The 10,130-nt window shown below is 32.2% G+C and overlaps 1 protein-coding gene across 1 annotated transcript in view; it reads left to right on the forward strand.

Annotated features, from left to right (window-relative positions):
* The window catches only part of LOC106473343 (vesicle-associated membrane protein-associated protein B-like), a 22,504-nt gene extending 13,845 nt beyond the window's left edge, over positions 1-8,659 (forward strand). Inside the window, exon 7 of the mRNA XM_013934024.2 lies at positions 1,368-8,659. Within this exon, the coding sequence (XP_013789478.1) occupies positions 1,368-1,580 (213 nt within the window). The 3' untranslated portion in view covers positions 1,581-8,659. The remainder of the gene's footprint in view (positions 1-1,367) is intronic.
* Positions 8,660-10,130: the final 1,471 nt, after the last annotated feature.

Consider the following 10,130-nt stretch of genomic DNA (forward strand, 5'->3'; position numbering starts at 1 on the left):
GTAAAATAAATTTTCACACAAAAATTCACCTTTTAACTACTGTGATAGTGTAATTTTTGTATTGGAGAATGAATTTTATAATGCGACCAGAATGGAGCTTCTAGTTAATTGAGTATTTTCATTGTTTTATATGTACCCTAAGTAATCGAGTATTTTTCATTCTGTCTTGTGTATATATATATATCGTGACCAGCGTGTACCTTATTAGGTGTTAAATACACTCTTCTTGAACATCAAATTTCAAAACTTATAAAAATTTGATTTGAATTCTATTTCAATAAATCTTTAACTTGAAAATATTTTAGAATTGATATTTTGTTATCAGTAACATTTATTTACTGTGAACAATGCATTTATCATTTTTGTTTTGTTCATCCCGAAGCATACGTTTATATTTGCTACGAAGCTATCATCCTTTTCTTGTTTTTTAGGTTATTTCCCTTCTCTGTCAATAGCTTATTTTCTTATTAGTTTTTTAATTATGGATTCACTTTAGATAATTCTTAATACTACTTTATAGAGAGATATGCTATATTTAAATGATATTAGAGCCTTACTGTGTTACTACTCATGCTCTTTGTGACAGCCATGCATCTTGGCCCTACAGCATAGTTTCCATTACAAAATGTCCCATCACCAGGTTGTCATGTCAAAATACACCTTTACTCCCTTCATCCTTTCCATAATCCTCCTGGTGTATGAGAATGACAGTTTCCCAGTGCTAATTACACAGAAATACAAAGGTAGTGCATCTGAAGGTGTAAAGTCATGATAACCAGATGTCACTGTGTAGAACTACATGTAGACTGTTAACATTTGGATTAAGTATCAGGTTGTTTTGCTTTAATTCTTTAGTTGTCATCTACCTAACATTAAATCAAAAACAGGTAAGCATGGGATTGTCTGATTTAAAATGGTGATATACAATATTGATATAAAGGCTTGATTTATGGTTTTTGTTCTGTTAATCCATACAGCGGGATGATTCGATATCCATGTTGATATACAATATTGACATAAAGACTTGATTTATGGTTTTTGTTCTGTTAATCCGTACAGCGGGATGATTCGATATCCATGTTGATATACAATATTGACATAAAGACTTGATTTATGGTTTTTGTTCTGTTAATCCGTACAGCGGGATGATTCGATATCCATTTTGATATACAATATTGATATAAAGACTTGATTTATGGTTTTTGTTCTGTTAATCCGTACAGCGGGATGATTCGATATCCATGTTGATATACAATATTGATATAAAGACTTGATTTATGGTTTTTGTTCTGTTAATCCGTACAGCGGGATGATTCGATATCCATGTTGATATACAATATTGATATAAAGACTTGATTTATTTCTAGGAGGAAAGCTTAAGACAAAGAGGTTGTAGGTCAACTGTTGGAGGGGAAACCCACTCGTCGCTCAAGACCAGCCCTCGGTTAGCCCATCCCACTGGTAGCCCAACCACGAGTTGTCAAGAATCTCAACAGATTCAGCAGAACTATATAATATATATCGGCATCGTTTTTGGTGGCTATCTTTTGGGTCTTATCTTTGGCAAATTTTTGTTGTAGGTTACCAAAACAAGTAGCTGGCCCCTTGTTTGTTTGTTGTTTTTTTTTTTTATCTTGTTCCATTTATTAAATACTTGACTACAACCAGACTTCTAAAACTTTTCACTTGGGTCATGATCAGTTGTATTTTAGTACCAGTAGAATAGTATCTGACAGCTTTCTGAACCTAGAGGGAGAGGCAGTTCTCTGGAAAAAAATCGTTTAACAAAAACCAGTTAATTTGAAGAAGTAATAAATAATCTGGCTCCCAGGTGTCAGGCACTACTAATATATATCAGAAATAACGAGAAGATCTGGACCTTCCACACAAAAGTCTGCTATAACCACATTTGGGTCATGATCAGTTGTATTTTAGTACCAGTAGAATAGTATCTGACAGCTTTCTGAACCTAGAGGGAGAGGCAGTTCTCTTGAAAAAAATCGTTTAACAAAAACCAGTTAATTTGAAGAAGTAATAAATAATCTGGCTCCCAGGTGTCAGGCACTACAAATATATATATCAGAAATTACGAGAAGATCTGGACCTTCCACACAAAAGTCTGCTATAACCACGTTATCGTACTGTTGTACAATAAGAAACACCTCCTGTACTTTTGAGTTTTCTCGAGAGGTCCTTGTAAGAGCTTATACATTTTTTTTATATTATTTTCTTTATTCAACTTAAGTTTTGAAGTTAGAAGTATTTTTTGAGAGACAGACAAGAATATTTTGCACATTTTGGAAACAAGAAATTCATCTTCATAGGATGTAGATATCTTTTGTTTATGACAATAGCTTGTAATCTTCAAAAAAAAATGTGTTTCTTGATCTAACCAGGTTCTTTGAACTAAAAACATTAGATTTTTTTTAAGAGGATGGTGTGTGGTTTTCACCTTAAAACCTGAAGTGGCTAAAGAACTACAACACAGATAGTTTATTAAGACAGTGATAATAAGATATTATTCGCCAATGATTACAATATTTTGTTTTATTATTTCAATATAGAGTTCAGATTACTTGACTGTTTAACTATAAATTGTTAAGTACCCTCGATATTAAGCTGTTTTCCCAAATGTTTTGAAATAGTGTTTTTTTTTTAGTGCATTTTAATTTTGTTTTTGAGTTCAACCGAGTTTTATAGGGACTGTTGACCAAATGAGATTTATGCTTAATTTGTATTGATGTTCAACATATGTTCTGTAACTTTATTAGAATGTTTAAAGTGGAGGTTGTTAGAGACAGTTATAAGTTAGTTACTGGTAAGAACATAAAGTTGATCCATGTCTATATGAATCATGTCACGATGATGAAGTTGAAAAAAAAAAAAAGATAGACCTCTTGAAATTGCCTGTTAACTTCTTGTTTATTAAGAAGTACTATTATTGTAAATGTCCTAGTGTATCTTAGCAAAACTAAAACATTTAACTTAGATATATTGAATTTCTCGTATCGTATATACAATATGGGGTTAAAAGAATTGTTTAATGTTTTGTTGAACCTTTCCGTAGGCCACATAGAGCTAAAAGGTGGTTGTTTTAATCATGATACAAAAATAAAGTAATTTTTTATCTTCTAAGTGGTTTGTGGTTTCACAACCATTACGTAAATAGAAGTTAGGTGAAATACGAAACTCTCGTACACTTTACTTTTTCTATGAAGCTTTAAAGTATTTCGGATCCTTATTTTAGACAAGAGGGTACAACTAAAAGAGCACCACTTGGTAACTTTTATAGAATAGACTGTGAAATGCCTTAAGGGAAGATAGTTTCGATTTAGCCAACTACGGTATCAACAGCTTTTGTTAATTTGTCTTAATTAATGTGACGTTATGCAAGTTTACTGAATTAAGTGTTACCTTTCCACTTTTCAGTATAGCAACAAAACTTGAAACCTCGGGTAAGATACAGATGTACAAATTGTATAGGAATGATTGGATGTTAAGATTTTTAGCAATAAGTGTATTCTAAATTAATGCTATGTTTGTGCTAAATTGTTCATTTTCGGGCAGTCACTTTTGCAGAGCCTGTCTCGGTGAGAAATTAAAGACGGCCTGTTAACGAAGAAGGCTACAGAATCCTTTATTAATCCACTAAAATTTTGTACCATATTTGGATGCGTGCTGATATAACCATAACAAATATTGGTTAATAAAAAAAGTTAAGTTTTTAGTATAATTTCTTCCAATATTTCACCTGCTTGAAAGTTTATCTTAAATTTTTTTTTCACTGGTGTGTTAGTGTTCGAGCTGCACCATCGTCTTTGCTTACTTTACACATTTCGTGGATCGAAATATTACATTGCAGCATTCCTGAGGAATTTCTTATTTTTAGCTGGCTTTCCCAATTGGGAATACATTGCTAATCCGTATTCCTTTAGTTAGGTGAACGTATTGCACAGATTAAATAAAAAAAAACAACAATTAATGAGGAAATGAAACTTTACACTAGAGAGAATGTAATATTTGTGATAGTTTTCACTCGATTGAATGTAGTTTTCTTTCTATCCGTGTGTTTCCACTATGTTCATTGGTCAAAACTACTACTACTACAATAAATCCTTATCATCAACACAGGATATTGGAAGTTTACAAAATAGACTTCGGTCTTTTGGTAATTCTTTGTTCAACCGTTATTATTTATCTAAAATCAGAGTTTGTGTGATCTCGAAAGTTTCCTCATCGTGTTTAAAACACTGTTCTGTATTATATACGTGGTTGCTTACAAAGTATTTTTCTCTATCAAACTTTGGTTTTGAATTTTATTTAGTAGTTGGTGTTTGTTTGATATCATAAGGGTTTGCTTATATCGTGCATGGTCACCGTATACACATATAAACGATTTTAGGATTTCAGTACGAAACGTTGGAAAATTAAATTATTCAGCAAATCAAATTTCGCATTGTTATAAGATAAAATAATAAAAAAACAATAAAAAATTTCACGTGGATAACAAATCCAGTTCTTTTGAAATCGTTCACCTGCGGGATCGGGAAGAAATATTCGTTTGTATGGTTTTGGAACTTCAAAAACTATGTACCGTATGCAGCACGAACAAAATTCTGTTGGCGTTTGCTGATTATGTGTAGGAGGCTCAGTTGTGGTTGTCATAGTAATTATGTAGTCCAAACAACTTGGATCTAAAACATTTAGCATTGCAGTTTTTGTAAGTTGTTGCAAATGATTTTAACAATAGCATTTAACACAAAGTTGATTTGAGTGAGTGGGTTTGGTAAGCTTAAAATTTTTAGTTTCTTAGTCAGCATTTGTTTTCAAAAACAAAACTTGCAACAGACATACCTATCGTGGATGATTGTGGTTCGTTTCATACCTTTCAACGTGTTTGTTTTGGAAGGACTTAAAATCAAGTAAGATACAACTACAAGTGATTATCTGATGCTGATTGACCTTTGTCCTCAAAGCTGTAGGAGCTCCTACAACTACAAGTGATTATCTGTTGCTGATTGACCTTTGTCCTCAAAGCTGTAAGAACTCCTACAGCTACAAGTGATTATCTGATGCTGATTGACCTTTGTCCTCAAAGCTGTAGGAGCTCCTACAACTACAAGTGATTATCTGTTGCTGATTGACCTTTGTCCTCAAAGCTGTAGGAACTCCTACAACTACAAGTGATTATCTGATGCTCATTGACCTTTGGTAAGAATGTCAGTTAGACCAGTGCTGAGCCATAAAAATAGCCTGTTGATAAATTTTATAACAGTAACTTGAGTAAGAAATAATCCTTCAGTATTTCTGATATCTTGAACATTATAAAAGTTATATAATACACGTTAGTAGTACAGATATTGAAGTTGGAATTGTATGCTTTGTTTTACTTATTGTTTTGATTGAGAAAAGTTTTATGTCTCTTCGTTTGAATTACAAGGAATGTGGGTTTATCGAAATCATGTGAAACTGTTTGATCGGTAACCCGTCAGCATGCCAACGTGTTAAATCTGTTACAATTCTGTTGTTGTGTATACCAGATTTTTACCAATTGGTTCAGTAATTTGTTAAATAATTATCCTGGATATTTCTTACAAACCTTGTATGATACCTTCAACCTAAGTAAAATATTTTAATTTTTGATGACTTAAATATGTATAAGATTCCCATCACTGTTGAGGACACATTTTAACTTTGAGCTGCAATCAGAATGCGAATGAAAGCAAAGGAGATTGTAAGATGTATAGAGGGGAAGGGAGCTGGGACATACGGTTGGCTGTTACATGCAACTATCAAGTGTAAGTTTCATCTTGTATTTTAGACTAAACACACATACGTGAAACAATAACTGAAATAAGGCTATTGATCTAAAGTTGTGTATAATAAACAGGTTGGCAAGATCCATAAAAACTAGTTAAGCTGTTGCTATAGTTTACTTTGTACTATTAAAAGTCAAGATCCATACAAACCAGTTAAGCTGTTGCTATAGTTTACTTTGTACTATTAAAAGTCAAGATCCATACAAACCAGTTAAGCTGTTGCTATAGTTTACTTTGTACTATTAAAAGTCAAGATCCATACAAACCAGTTAAGCTGTTGCTAAAGTTTACTTTGTACTATTAAAAGTCAAGTTCCATACAAACCAGTTAAGCTGTTGCTATAGTTTACTTTGTACTATTAAAAGTCGAGTTGCATACAAACCAGTTAAGCTGTTGCTAAAGTTTACTTTGTACTATTAAAAGTCAAGTTACATACAAATTAGTTAAGCTGTTGCTAAAGTTTACTTTGTACTATTAAAAGTCAAGTTACATACAAATTAGTTAAGCTGTTGCTAAAGTTTACTTTGTACTATTAAAAGTCAAGTTCCATACAAACCAGTTAAGCTGTTGCTATAGTTTACTTTGTACTATTAAAAGTCAAGTTCCATACAAACCAGTTAAGCTGTTGCTAAAGTTTACTTTGTACTATTAAAAGTCAAGTTGCATACAAACCAGTTAAGCTGTTGCTAAAGTTTACTTTGTACTATTAAAAGTCAAGTTGCATACAAACCAGTTAAGCTGTTGCTATAGTTTACTTTGTACTATTAAAAGTCAAGTTCCATACAAACCAGTTAAGCTGTTGCTATAGTTTACTTTGTACTATTAAAAGTCAAGTTCCATACAAACCAGTTAAGCTGTTGCTATAGTTTACTTTGTACTATTAAAAGTCAAGTTCCATACAAATGTTTAAAACTTTAGTTTTAGTCAGTCCTTGTGATCATAACTGAGATATGATTGTATATCAATTCTGGTTTAAGTAAGGTTAGAGCCCTACCATTAGATCTGTTTTCTTCAGTCAACAGTTGTTGTGTTTTGTAACTCTTTATCAGTGAAACAAAAGATGTATGTAGTAAATTTTCAAAGAAATTAATTTTTTTTCTGACTTTGTTTTCTTGTGTTTAGTCTGACTCTAATTACGTCATTATAGATATGCAGTAATTCTTGTTAATAACCTAATTGTCTCTCTTCTATTTGGCATCAAAGGTCATGGTAGTGTAGAGACTACCTGACAGTGCCACCTGGTTTCATTCAACACAAATAATTATTTCATTTGCTTAGCACCACTCCCATCATCCTAAAATACTTCCTAGCTGTGAGATTGTATATTGTGGACATTATTATATTATTTTATTTTATTGACTAAGAACTTAAAAATGACAGTAATACAAGAAAATTGTTAGTCGATGTGTGTGTTGTTGATTTCTTGGTGACTTGTAATGGGGCCTTATATGGATTTGTGATAGTATTAATATCGTTTGATAGACCGGTAGGTAAGCTTAACTTGACGAGGTTTTACTTCTCGGGGGGAAAAGTAAAGGATCTGTGTGTGATTTTCTTGAACTCAGATTGTTGATTTACTTTGAACTTTTTTTTCCTTTCACTTTGTATCCTAAGTATGCTCCACGTGTTCTGATCAAGATAGTAACTATATATCTATATTGATATATTTACACTTACCTTTGTTGCAAGGATCTTTTAAATTTTCCTTAATTTGCAACGTTCGACGGTAACATTAATTTACAGTAAACTGATTTTTCTTGAGTGTACCAGAATATTCACAAGTTGAAAATGGTCTAAAGAGTGTAAGATGTAATTTTAGAAGACCTATCTGGTCGAGGAACTAATAAATAAGGATCAACGTTATCCTCTACAGTTATCGTCATCATAAGTATGTACATAAAGATCTATTAAAGCTGAAGAATTAATTGTTGTTTGAATCTGTTCTCACGAAAATTTGTGATATCCAAGAAGGGGCTAATGATAATTGGGGTGGGATGTAAAGGGTTGGCTAATAATGATTGGGGTATGATGTAAAAGGGTTAGCTAATAATGATTGGGGTGGGATGTAAAGGGTTGACTGTGTTTGAAAAAAGTATACAATAGCCCAAGAGAATTGTAATTTACTCTAAGAAGATTACATTTAAATCTTTGATAGAAATAATTGCCAATGGTATTTTATTTTGAATGTAAAGTTTTTAGAAGTGAAAAGGGGAAATAGATGACAGATTTTTCATGTAGTTATCAAAGTTTTTGTTCTTCTGGCAGCAAGAGTAAAGTAAAAGTGTGCAGTAAAGGCTTCGTATGTTGTAAGTGTTGACGGCACTTTTAAAAGTGCTCATTAAATTGATGCAGATTTCTGTTTCTAAGCTCGAAAGTGATTGATTTTTAAAGCGATAAAAACGTGGAATGTATTTCTGTGAGATAGCTCTACTTGGTACGTTATGATTTATATTGAATTAATACATTTTTTACATAATCATTTACCAGTTTTTATATACAACTAGTGGCATGTATTACAATAGGGTCCTTTATTAAAGAATGTTTCAAATGCTGTTGACCTTGTGTACTGAAATAAGAGGTTATTGGTGTACATTAATGTAGCTGACCTACAATAAACATGTTTATCAGCAGTAATTTAGCAGGTGTTGTATTAAAGGTGTGTTGTATGATACATTTACTGCTGTACATTAATGTAACAAATCCTGTAATAAAACTATGATATATGATGCAGTTATTGGCCAACCTTAATGTAACAAGTACCGTAATAAAGTATGTTAGTTACACAGTAACAAGTGTACATTAGTGTAGCAGAAGCTGTAATAAAATATATAACTTAGCAACAAGTGTACGTTACTGTAGCAGAAGCTGTAATAAAGTATGTTATATAACACAGCAACAAGTGTACATTAGTGTAACAGAAACTCTAATAAAAGTGTGCTATATAACACAGCAACAAGTGTACATTAGTGTAACAGAAGCTGTAATAAAATATATAACTTAGCAACAAGTGTACGTTACTGTAGCAGAAACTGTAATAAAGTATGTTATATAACACAGCAACAAGTTCACATTAGTGTAGCAGAAGCTGTAATAAAATATATAACTTAGCAACAAGTGTACGTTACTGTAGCAGAAACTGTAATAAAAGTATGTTATATAACACAGCAACAAGTGTACGTTAGTGTAGCAGGTTCTGTAATAAAAGTGTGTTATATAACACAGTAACAAGTTCACATTAGTGTAGCAGAAACTGTAATAAGTGTAGCAGACACTAATAAAAGTGTGTTATATAACACAGCAACGAGTGTACGTTAGTGTAGCAGGTTCTGTAATAAAAGTGTGTTATATAACACAGTAACAAGTGTACGCTAGTGTAGCAGGTTCTGTAATAAAAGTGTGTTATATAACACAGTAACAAGTTCACATTAGTGTAGCAGAAACTGTAATAAAAGTGTGTTATATAACACAGTAACAAGTTCACATTAGTGTAGCAGAAACTGTAATAAGTGTAGCAGACACTAATAAAAGTATGTTATATAACACAGCAACGAGTGTACGTTAGCGTAGCAGGTTCTGTAATAAAAGTGTTATATAACACAGCAACAAGTGTACGTTAGTGTAGCAGAAACTGTAATAAAAGTATGTTATATAACACAGCAACAAGTGTACGTTAGTGTAGCAGGTTCTGTAATAAAAGTGTGTTATATAACACAGTAACAAGTTCACATTAGTGTAGCAGAAACTGTAATAAGTGTAGCAGACACTAATAAAAGTATGTTATATAACACAGTAACAAGTTCACATTAGTGTAGCAGGTTCTGTAATAAAAGTGTGTTATATAACACAGTAACAAGTGTACGTTAGTGTAGCAGGTTCTGTAATAAAAGTGTGTTATATAACACAGTAACAAGTTCACGTTAGTGTAGCAGGTTCTGTAATAAAAGTGTGTTATATAACACAGTAACAAGTTCACATTAGTGTAGCAGAAACTGTAATAAGTGTAGCAGAAACTGTAATAAAAGTGTGTTATATAACACAGTAACAAGTGTACGTTAGTGTAGCAGGTTCTGTAATAAAAGTGTGTTATATAACACAGTAACAAGTTCACATTAGTGTAGCAGAAACTGTAATAAGTGTAGCAGACACTAATAAAAGTATGTTATATAACACAGCAACGAGTTCACATTAGTGTAGCAGAAACTGTAATAAAAGTGTGTTATATAACACAGCAACAAGTTCACATTAGTGTAGCAGAAACTGTAATAAAAGTGTGTTATATAACACAGCAACGAGTGTACGTTAGTGTAGCAG

This window comes from Limulus polyphemus, unplaced genomic scaffold, assembly GCF_000517525.1.
Source record: "Limulus polyphemus unplaced genomic scaffold, Limulus_polyphemus-2.1.2 Scaffold6097, whole genome shotgun sequence".
In the NCBI taxonomy this organism is placed as follows: domain Eukaryota; kingdom Metazoa; phylum Arthropoda; class Merostomata; order Xiphosura; family Limulidae; genus Limulus; species Limulus polyphemus.